The sequence below is a fragment of the Sapajus apella genome, unplaced genomic scaffold, assembly GCF_009761245.1.
Source record: "Sapajus apella isolate SASKATOON/1434 unplaced genomic scaffold, GSC_monkey_1.0 scaffold27, whole genome shotgun sequence".
NCBI classification, from domain to species: Eukaryota; Metazoa; Chordata; class Mammalia; order Primates; family Cebidae; genus Sapajus; species Sapajus apella.
In genome coordinates, this window is record NW_022436967.1 from 16,748,245 (window position 1) to 16,764,140 (window position 15,896).

The window sequence follows — 15,896 nt, forward strand, 5'->3', positions numbered from 1 at the left end:
TAATTTAAAAAATGAAGCAAAAAAAAGGGCATAATGGTTTTTTAAAAAAAGTTTTCTACCCCTAGACTCAAACTCTAATGGGACCAACTAAACCTGCAAAAAATAAAGATTATAAAGTACTAACAATGCACAGTAGCTGAGAAGTAAATTCTGACCAGGGAGAAGGGGATAGGGAAAGAACAGACGTCTTAAAAGATTTCACAAAGTTCACATTTTTTGCAGAGTTCAGAATAGAGACTAAAAGCAAAAATGATTTCATGAAAGACAAAACACAATGTCCAAGGGCATAGACTTATAGAGTCCTAAAGCCTACGTTGGACTCTTGTCTCCCCCAGCATTACTGGCTATATAACTTTGGTCAAATTACTTCACCTGTTTCAGTTTCCTCATGTTTAAAATAGGAAAATAACATAAGCTACCTCCTAACATTGTGTGAGGATTTAATGGGTTACTAAATGTGAAGTGCTTTAGATGGTGCCTGGTACACAGGAGATATGATACGAAAAAATCAGGTGGTTTTGTCACCAGCATTGAAAGAACAAAGAGCACTCACTCGCATACTGGACCTCCGTAATTTTTTACGAACATCTCTTCTAATGTCATTCACAGCCACAGATTCTAACTGTTGGTAACGTTGAATTTCTTGGTTTATGGTTCCTTCACTTGCACCTAGTTTTCTGGATGCAAAACAAATATAGCAGTTATTGTAAAGAAATAACAAAGTTACATAAGCAGAATATGTATGAAAAAAAAAAAGAAATAACAAAGTTACATTGATTTTTACTTGCTCCTTTTTAATGCTTTCACCTTGCAGAATACCAAAGATGATTATGTATGGACAAGCCAAAACCCTCAATAAGTTTAATAGTCATATTTGGCGAAACTTAAGGAAACAAAAACACCTCTCTCTAATGTTTGAGGAAATTTGTGTTATCCATTGCTGCATCAAGAGTCTCTTTGGCAATCTCATGAAAACCATAGGCCCACTCTGCAGAAAAATGTCTGAATGTAAATAATATAAGCCTTGGGTAACATTTTGGAGGAAGAGTATATTTTCCTTCAAGTCATTTTTTTCCCCTGAGAACAAAACTCAAATTGTAATCTAAGTCAACAGGAAAATATGAATCACTGCATGATAACTTACAGACAAGTTTTAGGCAATACCTTGTGCTGTACAAAATGCATATATTTATGTAAGGTTCTTGATTGTTTAAAAAAAAAAAACATCAGTACAAGTGTAGGCAGATTAGAAAAGATGAGGCATGACCATTTACCTTTTGGGAAAATAAAATTACAAACTTTAACAAGAAGAATATTTACTGTAATAGAGAAAATATTATTTAGCAATATCCAGCAGGCAACAGATAAAGATTAGTGTATTTATTTATATATGCATGTGAAGATACATATAAGAGTAAATACACAGGTAAAGATACATATATGTGATATAAAGTCAGCCATAAAGTGCTAAGAAATAAGTTATGAAAAAGCACTAGGATTTCATGTCTAACTTTTTTTTTTTTTTTTTTTTTTTTTTTGAGACAGAATCTCATTTTGTTGCCCAGGCTAGAGTGCAGTGGCATAATCTTGGCTCACTGCAACCTCTTCCTACCCCCAGGCTCAAGCGATTCTCCTGCCTCAGCCTCCTGAGTAGCTGGGATCACAGGCACACACCACCACACCCAGCTAATTTTTGTATTTTTAGTAGAGGCAGGTTTCACCATGTTGCCCAGGTTGGTCCTGAACTCCTGACCTCAGGTGATCCACCTGCCTCAGCCTCCCAAAGTTCTCGGATTACACATGTGAGCCACAGCACCCAGCCTCATGCCTAACTTTATGACTAATGAGTGTATTATCTTGGCCAAATTATTAAACAACTCTGGACCCTGGTGATATAACAGATTAAAGAGTTTGTATTAGCCCAAATACATTTTCTTCCACTTCTGTCATCTTATGATTCTAAAATTAGGGAACATTATATAAAATTAAAAATCAGTATACATACTTCAGATCATCTATTACTTTGGCCTGTTCATTCAGTTCTCTGATATCCACTATACGCTTCATAATTTTTCTTCCTCTAAGTTCTCCTGGCTGGCTAGCAGATGCTGCCTGTCTTCGATAATCTATGGCTTCCTGAAAAGTCAAAAGTGTATCTGTCAATACCACCCTCAAGTCACACAGCAAATCTATACTATCACAAAATTAATACCTTAAATCAAAGTAAGCATGCAAGAATCAAAGCCATCTATATCAAGATTGGGATTCTCCACTGATTTAAATCCCTTCATTTTCATAAGGAATCTATTTAGTTGCTACCTACATTTCCCCATGAGTGCGCTCTGCATGCTTTCAAATGGGACTGGCTAGACTGAGGGGAGCCCCACATCTCTGGGTCACACAGATACTCTGCAGGAACAGAATAGCGCTGATTTGGGGGTGTCAGGCCTAGTAGGTGATTTACAAGTCGCTGCCCAAAGGTGAGTTTGTGGCCATCTCCACTTACTGAACTTCCACCTGAACTCTAAATAATAAACAGTAATATTAATTTTAAAAAAATTTCTTCCCAAGAACAAAATATTTCATGGTACAATAGTTAAAAGATATTTAAAATAATTTTAAAAAATTAATACTAGAATGAATCAAAGAATAAGTTTCATTTTGACCACGAAATAACTTGAAAATATAGAATGTATAGATAGTATAGATGGAAATGTATATTTTTAGAATGTATAACTTCATTTTGTAAATGCACTTTGCTTTGAAATTCATTTTGAACATCTTTACTGAGACATAACTCACATACCATAAAATTCACCCATTTAGTATATTCACAAAGTTGTACAACCATCATTAAAATAGCTGGGAATATTTTCATTACTCAGAAACCTCATACCTATTAGCAATTTCTTCCCATTCCTCCCATCTCTACCACACCTCTCCCTACTCTCCCAGTGGTAGGCAGCCACTAATCTACTTTCTATCTATATAATTGGTCTGCGCTTCACTTTTAATATGATTATGTTACCTGTAGGTTAAAGCACAAGTTGGATGATGGTCAATATGTAGCACAGAACTCGATTAAAAGACAGTTAATCGAGTTAATTATGAAATGTAGACACAGCAAACCACCACTCCCTTCTCTTCCTCCACAAATTCCCACTATAATATACTAAATAACACTGAATAAATAATATCCCCATCTCAGGGTAAAAGCTAGTCCTGAAAAATTCTAACAGTGACTTTACTTACAGTATGGATAGTGGGAGACATAGTATCAACTTCATCCTCATCTGACAGATCAGCTATGTTCACTGAATTTAAGTCAGCAATGTCATCTATGTCCTCCTCTCCTGTCAGTGTTGTAAGAGTATTGCCCAGAGCATTAAGCCTTTTACCAATGTTAGGATCCATGTGGACATCAATCCCACACATTTTCCACAATACATTGAGTGTCCAGGTTCCAGCGCTACTACTTTCTGTTTAAATAAATAAGTTGCATTTTTGTTAAGTCCTGAGTATAGGAATGGAAATAACTGTACAAAGTAATAAAACAGATGTTGGCCACATGCAATAACTAATGTCTTTCACAGCGAGACTTGTCAGAAACGTCACACTACAGGCTTGATTTCTCTATGTATATACAGTGTGCATCTAATGCTTCCTCTGTATAGCACCCTCTTTTTTTTTTTCCCTATGAACTAGAGGTTCCCTCCCTGACCCCAAGATGATCCACCATCCCATAGCTATAGTAGGAATTGCCATGACCTTAGCTTATTAAACAGAATTAATTAGGTAATTGGTCCAGGGAAGGTCAAAGTTGGAAAAATAAGATATTTTGCCTGGACTCGAGGAAAGGTTAGTCCTTCTCCAATGACTGAGGGTGGAGAAACAAGACTCCACCATGTTTCTTGCCATGTATAAGAAGGAGGTTTTCAGTTAGAAGCAGCAGCAGCAGAAAAAAAGAGCAGCCAGAGGGGAGCAAAGAAGCAAAGACAAGAGCTACAAAGAGTCTTGGTGACAGTTGGGATCTTCGTTCTAATAGTTCTGAAGGCTCCTGAATTGACCTGGTTTCTTCTCTTCCCTAAAATAGCCATTCCTAAGTTTAACTGTAGTCTGCAAATATCCTTTTAATAAACATCCCCTTTTGGTTAAGCTAGTCTGAGTGGGTTGTTGTCACTTAAAACAAAAGTCCTGACAAAGACTTATTTGTGACCCCAGCTGAATATTCCCTAACTTTTTCAGTTCTCTGTCAGACTCTAGACCTTGGTGCTTTCTAAGGTAACTCAGGATAAGCAATAAGACTAGGCTTGGGGAGCATAACAGAGAACGGCAAGGAGAGTCTGGAAATCTACTAATCTTAATCAATTTCTACACCTCTCAACATTTTAAGAACCCTCAAATAAATATCTCTTTAGCTCACCCTGTCCAATCTTATAACAAGCAAAATAATAAAAATTACATTGTGCTACCATCTTAGTCAAGACACATTATCACTTTTTACCTCCTAACTGGTTTCCTGGGCGTTTTTGCCCTCTAATCTTTGAAAGTGTTCCTTTGATAGTGTTGTCATTTGCCTTCTTGTTCAAAAACATTCAGTGGCCAGCCTTCCCACTGCCCAACAAATCAAGTGTAAACTCCTCAATTAGGCATTTAACATTTTTCTGTCTTATTTTTTTTATATAACTCTATTCTAGCCAAATTGGAGAACTCTGAATAGATACTGTGCTTTAGCATCATGATGCATGTTATATTATTCTCTCTGCCTTAATTTTCTCTGGCCCACATCTCCCAGTTTTTGCTTAAGAAAGATTTTTTCCCATCCGTATGAGTGCTTGTTTAAATATTTATCCCTCCATGAAGTTTTCTCTGATCCCAGTATTCTCCCATATTTGAAAATATTTATTTATTTATTTATTTATTTTTGAGACGGAGTTTCGCTCTTGTTACCCAGGCTGGAGTGCAATGGCGCGATCTCGGCTCTCCGCAACCTCCGCCTCCTGGGTTCAGGCAATTCTCCTGCCTCAACCTCCTGAGTAGCTGGGATTACAGGCACGCGCCACCATGCCCAGCTAATGTTTTTTGCATTTTTAGTAGAGACGGGGTTTCACCATGTTGACCAGGATGGCCTCGATCTCTTGACCTAGTGAACCACCCGCCTCGGCCTCCCAAAGTGCTGGGATTACAGGCTTGAGCCACCGTGCCCGGCCTCATATTTGAAAATATTATCTTCCTTCTAGACATTTCAATAGCATTAGCAACTGGAATTTTATGTTTTATTATACCTATCACTTACTTCAATGTAATTTTGCTGCATGTGCCTTAACTACATTTTAAGAATTTAAATGTATGGAGGATAGAAAGCATATTTTATTCATTTTAATCTTTTCTGAAACATCTTGTGTGTGTAATGCACACACACACACACACACACACACACAGAAGTATCTGATTAATAATTGTTAAATAAATATAAATATGCCAATACAAAGTTTTTTAATTAGTGAACACCAGAAGTAGTTTAGCCAAAAGATTCTCTTGCCATTAAAATAAAGGCAGAATTCTACATACCACAGATAGCAAAATAATGCTGAGTGTGAACCTACCAGCTGCTGCTTGTCCTGTAGTTCTTGAACATACTTCATAGGTGCCATCTGGAACTACACCTGTACAAAAATCAGCCCAAAAATAGTTTTCAATAAAAATACATCTGTGATTATATATTCTACTCTTAATTTTTCACACAAAGATTATTATCTAAATACAAAGAGGATTACTATCCTCCCTAGATTTTAGTTCTTAATCTTTGGAATGAAAGGGCTATCTTAATGACTCATAAGATCTATTCCATATTCACAATATTTTATTCTATGATTTAAACAATTTAACTGCAGTTTTAGTTTTATTTTCTGCATGTGATTTCCTTATTTGGCTGACAACATCTGGCCAACTGCTGTGACACTCTAGATGGCTTTTCCACCAATATCCAGGATGCTATGACAATTTGTCATCATAAGTGAATGGCACTTTGAGAATGCAAATGACTTAAAATAGAATTTTTGGTAACTAAAAGCTGCCACATTAGGTTAGTCACATGATTCACCAGTCTTACCTTCTCTTTTGACATGGAACATTTTATGACCAAAAAATGGCCTAAGTCCATGATGTCAATCTCAAGATCATGGACCTATCTCCAGAATATATCTACTTTAACTCTGAAACATTTACTACCATCTAGCTTTAATTTGATAACTTCAGCTTCAAAAAAGATGTTAATTCGACAATTTTAAACAGTAAAAGTTAAAACAACTTTTAAACAAAATAAACTCTAAATATAGAATTAATAAGACCTTCCTCAGTAATCCTTAGAAGAAACGAAGTATCAATCTAAACTTGAGAGTACATATATCTTTAATGTCCTTTTGCAACTCCCTCTGAATCCTAAATTGGTATTCAAATGTTACTTAAATTTGAGCTTGCTATCCATTTTCTAGGTACTCTGGTGTTACATTTCTGTCTTTGAAACATTTCAAAAGGGAAAAATCCTTCTAAATTAGAAATATTATAACTTAGTTTGTGAGAGAGGATCTATCTGTTACGTGTTTTTTTTTTTTAAAGACTGCCAAATAACTTTAACATCTAAATTATATCTTTAAACTGTATAGTACCTGTGTCTCACATATAAATTCTAATTAAGAATGAACTAGATCTGGTTTTGAAATATCACCCAATTCACCTTTGTAGTCATGGTTTCAAATCTGAACAAGTAAGACCTACATTAGCCTTTCAAATCCAAGAATGCTAGAAGGAAAAGAAACCCCTTTGAAATTTGAATAACATAACTGAGGCCAAGTGAAAGGAAGAAACAGTAAATAAAAAGGGAGTAGAAAACTTTCAGGATTTCCTATCCTAAGAAGTAGCAGAGAATTTTTTAAAACTAAGCCTAAGGGCTAGGTGTGGTGGTTCACACTCATAATCCCAGTGCTTTGGGAGGTCAAGGATGCAAGATCATTTGAGGTAAGGAGTTCAAGACCAGCCTGGGCAACACAGTGAGACTCCATCTATACAGAAAATTTAAAAATTAGCTGGGTATGGTGGCATGTGCCTGTGGTCCCAGCTACTCGGGGGGCTGAGGCGGAAAGATTGCTTGAACTCATGAGTTCAAGGCTTCAGTGAGCTATGATGGCACCACTGCATTCTAGCCTAGGTAACAGAGCAAGATTTTGTCTCTAAAAAAACAACAAAAAAATTAAGCTTGAAAAATGAATATATAAAACTCACAGAATATAGAGCCATGATGAATTAATAAGGAATATTAAGATTTTTAGAAGTAGATCTGGATCCTGAAAATGAGGACTAAGAAATCAACTAGTTTCCCATAACATCTGTGGTTTCTGTGTCACAGACAGAATGATGACTTGGACCAACCATTAGTCTGAATCCAGGATGGTAACTCTTGCAGCTCTGATCACCAAATGCTACCCACGTTTTAACAAAGAGCTTGCCGACCTCTAAACTTCTGATGGTTTAGTTTGTCTAAAAACACATTGGTGAAATTAGCCTAATATTTAGCATCTACTTAAATCATTCTTTGAACTTTTCCTGTAGATTGTGCTTGCTAATTTTTAATGCATTTCTCAATAAACATTATTGAGAGGAAATTTTACTGGGCCACCTTTTTTCTAGAGTATATTTTAAAAATGATCTGTTAAAAAAAATTCTAAGGCATAACCCTACCATTCTTTATTTCTCTGCCATATATACATCACCCTTGTTCAAAAATATTGAGGTATACTTACTAGTAATAAAAACTACATTGGGAGGCCAAGGTGAGTGGATCATGAGGTCAGGAGTTTAAGACCAGCTTGACCAAAATGGTGAAACCCTGTTTTTACTAAAAATAAAAAAATTAGCTGGGCATGGGGGTGGGCTCCTATAATCACAGCTACTCGGGAGGCTGAGGCAGAGAATTGCTTGAACCTGAGAGGTGGAGGTTGCAGTGAACTGAGACTGTGTCACTGCACTCTAGCCCGGGTGACAGGGCGAGACTCCATCTCAAAAACAAAAAACAAACTATAAACTAGTGAACTTTGTCCATTTTATCATTTGGAAATTTTATACATATGTCAATTACATAACTACTCTGCTCACCTCCTTTTGGCTTCCAAGAAACCCAGATAATAAGCATGTTACAGAAGTATTTCACTAAGTCCCCTCCAAAACCCAAAATAAATTATTCTGATTATCATGATTACCAGCATGTTAGTGTTCTATATTACCAGAATATATACTGAGATGCTGAATTATTTGTTCATTTTTAAATGTGTATTTCCGATTTTGAGTAAGAGTATATTTCTCATTTTATATTTCTTATGCATTTACCCTTTAAGATAAACTGTTGGGGAAATGGTTTACTTCCTTTTTTTCCAAATATATTCTACTTATTTTAATAAATACAATGATGGTAAAGCTGTCACCTTAATAAAAGTCACTAACTTTAAATTTATTTGTCTTTTATTTAAAAAAAAAAACAAAATATATGTTTTAGTGATTTAAAAAAATATATGTAACTATTGTGTAAAATAATAAATCTATAAAGATTTGTGTAAAATAATAAATCTATAAAGGCTAATATTGGTCTTTTGGATAATAGGCATGAAGTATTTCCATATTAAGTCTTCTCAGTAACCAGAAGTATTTCAAAGAAATCCTGGTATTTTACCTATAATTACCTAATACAAAGCATTTGCTGGAGTTCAGGACACACTGTCCCAAAAATGGCACCTTGCCATATGGAAGGTATTTTAAATTGAAGGAATTTGAGAAGCAGCAGATGCAGGAAGGACTTTGACTTTCCTCTGAAGCAGGTCATATGACCCAGATGTGAGAGAAGCCCTTCCTCAACCCAGAGGAAAGGAGCATCCTCACCTCCAAAATGGAGGGACACTAAGAGCAATCTGAACAAACAGGCCTTGGTTAGTTTTCCCCAGTTTACTACCCTGAACTCATACCCCTTTTTGTTTTCTCCTGTTGCTCTACAACTTCTACTCTTCATCAAACCTAGTACAAAAATAGCAAGGTTTAACCATTTCTTTGGATCTTCATTTCCTAATGATGGCTCCATGTCACAAAAAAACCCTCATATTAAATAAACCTGTATGCTTTTCTCTTATTAAGCAGTCTTCTATTACATAAGACCCAGCATATAGCCTAAAAGGGTAGTAGAAAAAGATATTTTTACTTCCCTACACATTAAAACCAAGAATTTCGCCTATAATTTTTGAATGCTAAAACTTCATTATTGGTGTAAAAATAATGGAAACTTTTCCCATTCTTCAAAGACAATGGGAACTAGAAAGATTTCCCTCTAGTGGAGAGAGGAAGAAACTACACAAACAATGGGCTCTGACTTTCTAAAAAGTTTTTAGTCTAAGATTGAGGAATTTCAGTTCACAACCTTTTAATTTCTCATTTATAATTTTTCTTTATTAAGATTAATGAAGTCTTACTAACTCTGCTATAATATTTAAAATATAAAAATATATACAAATAAACCCCTATATCTTCATATGGCTTATAAACGCAGCTTTAGTTATACCCAACGTTGAAAATTATGGAATTGAAGGAATTCACATTATGCTCTGCACTTTACAAATTTGAACATGTGGATTTACTCATGTCAATATTAAGGCTGGAGTTCCTGGTCCTGGCTATTTACAACCTGTTCTGTTTTTATGTTGAGTTGGATATTACACATTTATCATTTTCTTTCAAGATTCTGATAGGACAAAGATGCTTTTATCTGGTCAAACATGGATCAATTACAGGAAAAATCAGGGAGTGTACAAACATTCAAATATTATACTACCAAAAAGAATGCCTGGTTGGTTTACTTACCAAAACTACTCAAAGCTGTAATTTTTAACAAATACGGTTTGTTACCTGTAACTAGAAAAAGCCCTTCTTTCTCAAAGTCTAAAAACATTGCTATATCTAAGCATCCTTTAATTTTACAGATGTCTTATTTTTTTAAGTTCTAAACCACATATACAAATAAAAAACACTCACAGGCATTCATCACTAAATCCCCACGAATTTCTGGTTTCCAGTCATCCCATGATGTCTCAAATCCATCGGCAAAACGGATACAAAAGTTTTTGAAATGCCCTTTGCTAACCAGAGATTCTGAAGAGCAAGCAGTGATGAGGGTACTTTCAATGGTTAATACCAAAGCAGATCCAGTGTCAAGGTCTCCAGTATGATTAGACTGCAAAATACATTAAAGAAGAAATAAGACAAAAGGTGACAATTTTTAAAACTCAGAAATCTTCACAGGATTCACAGGAACAGAAATCTAGAAAGGGTCAAGCCTAGATATGCTCATTAAAGAGCACCTTGGAAAGATACCTTTTAAAAATTAAATTGCTCCAGTGAAATGTACTTGCCATTTGCAGTTTTTATTTACTTAATGTACAAAGGGCTATCTACATTTCTATCTCAAGCCTCTCTTTTAGTTGTGGGGAGATGCTCTCACTATGTTACCCACCTGTGGTGTTTATGGCCTTCTTAGGCCCTGCTTATTATGCTACTAAAAAACTACTACATTTCAGTTCCTGAAACATAAGCAGACCAATGCTGCCCATCCTCAACCCAAAGTTTTCTTCTATGCTGTCTTATCAAACAGAATCCTAAAAGATAAATTAATCAACAACTGGTTACAAGTTATTAAGGTAAATTATAACAGTAAAATCTCTGTATTCTACTGTTAATAACTGTTGCTTCTTGGCTTGACAGGTGTTCATAGCCTTTTCTCTCTCTCATACACACATGTGCATGCAGTTACATATTCCTGAGAACTGGTCCTAAATTGCAAGGAGAAAATTCCTGCTTAATGTACACAGTGCTTTCAAGTTTCATTACCATTAAATATTACAGTATAAAAGCATTTTGGAATTCCCTACTCTATTACAGGTAAGTTTATTAAAGAGTATTCCTAAATGTCCTTTTATTTCTATCTTATAAACAAGTCCATACCAATGACTTCCTTGCCAAAAAAGAAAACAATAAAATGATTCTGAAACTAAGCTTCTATTTATGAAGGTAAAAACTAAGAGTTATCTGGTGGGTATCAATCTTCTCACTATTCTGAAGCATATCAGAGTGCTTCAGAGAAAAGTCCCATGAGATTCAGATTTAATAAGAGATAAATAATGGTTGAAGGAATCCAATCTTACTTCCCACCTAGTAAACAGTTATAAACTGTTATACTGAAAAACGTATTGTTATACTATAGATACTTAGAAATGGCTGTGTAGAAATGCCTGGCTCTTAATCCTGGAATATGATTTGACTTTTTTGTACCTGTGCAGTATTTGTGATAGGAAGGCAAATTCCCAGATCATTGACAGTGAGCTGGAGGAAAAGAGTCCCAAAGGCCTGGGCTGATGTTTGCTGGATACCAGGTAGCATATCTACTACTTCCTTTGTAGCCATGTGAATATCCTTATGTAAAGCCATTCGTTGTTCATTCCAGTTGTCATAGGCAGCCTTATAATTCAGCCAAAACAGCACAGCTTTTGGCAATTAAGGCAGGGCAGAAAGAAAATTAAAATTAGCATTGTAAATCTCTATGTTAAGAAAAGCTCAAAAGCTGCAAAATACTGTTGCTTAATAAAAATTACACCCAGAAAACTGTGGCATTAGAATTAGGAAAGATCAAAGAGGACATATAGTCACTATTTTTATAATAACAAACAAAAAAATAGAAAGCAGGCAACTACATAATGGCAGAAAAAAGAAGAAAATCCTGGTCTGTTCATTCGCTCTAACTTATTTGTGAAATGCCTATTATATGCTAGGTACTGGGATGGAAGAACAAATGAAAACAGACATGGTACTTCACTTCATCTGTACAGCTTACTGTTACTACTTTTAAAATTCTTTAAGGAAAGGTACATAATGCTGGGAACATACCATTAAAAGGATTTGATTTACAGAGATAGGCCAAAGATGTTTGAGCTTGTTAAGCAGAAATACACCTTAAGGAAAACCTTCATTTCATGACAGTGTATAGATGGAGGAGCCTCTTAAAAGGACATAAAGATGGAGAGGCCAGAGAAGTAGGAGAAGCAGCAAATGCAGCTTGAGCATCCCTAATCTGAAATCCAAAATACTCCAAAATCCTAATTTTCTGAATGTTGATATGCCACAAGTGAAAAATTCCACATCTGAACTCATGTGAGACTGCAGCCAAAATCCTGTCAAAACTTTGTTTCATTCATAAATTTAAAAATATTTTATAAATGAATTTCATGTTTAAACTTGGGTCCCAGCCCCCAAGATATCTCATTATGTATCCAAAAATATACCAAAATCTGAAAAAATCCAAAATCTGAAACACTTCCTGTCCCAATTATTTTGGAGAACTAATACTCAACCTGTTTTGTGTCAAGGACACTAAGAGTACAAAATACTTTAAGGATCTGATGAAAGCTGATGAGAGATCAGTAAAATGAGAACTGAAAAACATGTACATGGGATTCAGCAAAATAAAATGTTATCTGTAACACTGTCAAAAGGGCAATTTTCTAACAGGATTCTATTACTAGCCTATGTCCATCACTGATAGAGATCTTAAATGGCTCCTCATTACTTCTAAAATACAGTTCAAACATATTTGCCCAATCTATATTAATTATACCTTGTATACCTGTTCAGCCACTTTCCCATTATTTTCTTTTATGAAACCTACCACTATATTTTCTTAGATTTATGTGTTCAAACACATTCATTCATATCCTCTCTCATTCAATGTTTATTTGGTTCTTATTGCATGCCAGGAACTGTCCTAGGTCCTGGGATATATAAGTAAATAAGAGATGCTTTCATTTCCTTATCTCCCTGGTGAACTCCTAATTCAAAGTTGAATCTGAAGAATTAGTTTCTCCTCTGAGAAGTACAGGCAAAGGTAGAGACTTCCTCAGAACAAACAATATGTCTCTAACTCCACTGTGTAGTCTACTTTGTTTTCTTTTCCACTTGACTGAAAGGTCCTTAAGGGCAGGGATCTTGTTCATTTTTGTATTCCACTTCTAGACAGTATATGATAAATGTTTATAGAATATAGAAATAAACAGTGCCAAAACACAAATGGGTGCATTAATTATCAAAACCAAAAAAATGAGCATTACAATTAAATAATCTGAATCAGACACTCTTATGTATCCATGCAGAAGGCAAAATAACTTTACAATGTAAAATAACTTTTAAAAACTGAAGGGAATAAGCAAGAATTTTTTTTTTTTGATGCGCACATTTCAGATTTAGGACGCATTTAGCTGTCAAGCATTTACACCAGTAAACTACAAGATATTTTATCTAGCATTAACAGAACATTCCTAAATCCCAGAGAATAGCAGTGATTGACTTTATCTTACCTCTATCAAAGGCCACAGGCTGTGCATAAACAATTGGTCTATTCAAAGTAATAAGCACAGCTTCCCTATCTGAAGAACCACTGATTTCCTCTCGGAGGGCATTTCTTAATCCAATTCTCGTTTTAAAATAGGCAACTTGATGAAAATCAGAACCAGCTTCCTCATAAACCTAAAATAAAATTAAAGCTCAATAAAATAAAATAATGGAAAAAGTTTCAATATAAAAACTAAACACTACTGGCCGGGCACGGTGGCTCACGCCTATAATCCCAACACTTTGGGAGGCAGAGGCCGGTGGATTAAGATGTCAAGAGATGGAGACCATCCTGGCCAGCCTGGTGAAACCCCGTCTCTACTAAAATACAAAAAATTAGCTGGGCGTGGTGGTATGGGCCTGTAGTCCCAGTTACTCAGGAGGCTAAAGCAAGAGAACTGCTTGAACCTGGGAGGCAGAGGTTGCAGTGAGCCGAGATTGCGCCACTGCACTTTAGCCTGGTGCCTGGCAAAAGAGCGAGACTCTGTCTCAAAAAAACAAACAAACAAAAAAAACCTACTATTAATGATATTGTTCACCAAAAAAAATATAATACATTTTTCTCAATTTCAGCTGTTAATGATATATTCCTTATACTCAGTACCAAAGACATTTGAAATTAATATACAAAATAGCCATGCAAGAGGTAAATATGAAGTCACAAATAAACTTTATATAAAAGTTAGGATAAGGTTCATATTCTAAATGGCAATGTATTAAATACTTCAAAATAACTAGAACCTCTAAAAATGTTTCCATTTGAAAAAATTACTTTTTTACTAGAGATGACAAGAAATATTTGTTCCTTTTTTTCCCTCATATCTTTAATGCAGCAATTCAGTTTTAAAACTGTGACTGGCATTCTTACCAAAGAGGAAAAAAAGATTAAAATCTACATAATAATTTTTGGTAAAATAAAAAGAAAAAATCTTCAATAAGCTGTCAAAGTTCATTTTTATAAAACAGAGAATCTAACTGCTGTTTTTTAACTTTATATATTTAACATTATTATAGGCAGAACTTGCTAATATTCTACAGGAAAGGTATACACTTAACATTTAAAGAACTCATTAATGTTAGTACAAGACTCCGAAATAAAAAATGTTTAGTAAAATAAAAAAATTACAAGCAAATGATTATGAAGATACTGGATTAAATTTCTTGTGACTGCATCTGCACTAAACTATAACAATATGCTGCTACAATACTCAATGAAATGCCAAGGTAAAATTGTAAAGCCCTTCTTAAATGAGTTTTCATTTAATTTATAATGAGAAACTTTAGGAACTTAAACTAAATATTTTTGTAAATACTAACACATAAAGTAGTTAAAATTGATGTGCAAAATTTAAAAGGCATAGTTCTAACATCAATGTATTCTGTACTTACCTGATGTTTGACAATTTGTCCTAATGCCAGATTTAAATCCACTTGGCATTTGCCAAATAGTTTCAGATAGCTGCTACTTCCTGGTGAAGCTTTGGTTTGAAGTCGGTTAGAAAGTTCCAGTTCAATCAATCCAGTTTCAAATCTTACAGCTCTCATTGATGGAGTAGTGGCCGTTACTTGAATACCCTACCAGAGTATATGTTAGGAAAAAAAAAAGAATTTTAAATCAACAATGTATATCTACTCAAATGCAGTCTTTCAGTATTTGATAAATAAAATAGTTGTGTTTTAAACCATGAACAGGCATACATTGGAGATATTGTGGGTCTGGTTCCAGACCACTGTGATAAAGTGGGTCACATAAACTTTTTGATTTCCCAGGGCATATAAAAAGTTAAATTATACTGTAGTCCATTAAATGTGTAATACCATTATGTCCAAAAAAAAAAGTTGTATATACCTTAATTTAAAAAATACTTTATTGCTAAAAAATGACAACAATCATCTGAGCTTTTAGTGGGTTGTAATCTTTTGGTTAGCGGAGGGTCTTGCCTTGATGTTGATGGCTGCTGACTGATCACGGTAGTGGTTGTTGAAGGCTGGGGTGACTGTGGCAGTTTCTTCAAATAAAATAACAATGAAGTTTGTGTCATTGATTGACTCTTACCTTTTATGAAAGACTTCTCTGCAGCATGTGATGCTGTTTGATAGCATTTTAGCCACAGCAGAACCTCTTCCAAAGTTAGAACAATCCTTTCCAAACCCTGCCACTGCTTCATCAACTAAGTTTATAGAACATTCTAAACCCTCTGTCATTTCAACAAGGTTTATCGCATCTTCACCAAGAGTAGATTCTACCTGAAGATAAAATTTCTTTGCTCATCCATAAAAAGCAACTCTTCACCCATTCAAGTTTTATCATGAGATTGCAGTGATTCGGTCCCACCTTCAGGCTCCACATTTAATTCTATTTCTCTTGCTATTTCTACCCTATCTGTATTTACTTCTTCCACTGAAGTCTTGAGTCCCTCAAAGTC

General features: G+C 35.0%; 1 protein-coding gene across 12 annotated transcripts in view; it reads right to left on the reverse strand.

Annotated features, from left to right (window-relative positions):
* Window positions 1-15,896, reverse strand: part of KIAA1109 (KIAA1109 ortholog) — a 215,319-nt gene that overhangs the window by 38,672 nt on the left and 160,751 nt on the right. For 10 of the 12 annotated variants that reach the window (XM_032292381.1, XM_032292382.1, XM_032292383.1 and 7 more), the window contains 9 exons: window positions 14,860-15,045; window positions 13,437-13,605; window positions 11,362-11,573; window positions 10,069-10,267; window positions 5,607-5,666; window positions 3,253-3,479; window positions 2,324-2,524; window positions 2,006-2,136; window positions 554-677 (listed from right to left, as the gene is read on the reverse strand). In XM_032292381.1, the coding sequence (XP_032148272.1) occupies window positions 554-677; window positions 2,006-2,136; window positions 2,324-2,524; window positions 3,253-3,479; window positions 5,607-5,666; window positions 10,069-10,267; window positions 11,362-11,573; window positions 13,437-13,605; window positions 14,860-15,045 (1,509 nt within the window). The remainder of the gene's footprint in view (window positions 1-553; window positions 678-2,005; window positions 2,137-2,323; window positions 2,525-3,252; window positions 3,480-5,606; window positions 5,667-10,068; window positions 10,268-11,361; window positions 11,574-13,436; window positions 13,606-14,859; window positions 15,046-15,896) is intronic. The other 2 variants (XM_032292387.1, XM_032292386.1) reach the window with 1 other exon arrangement.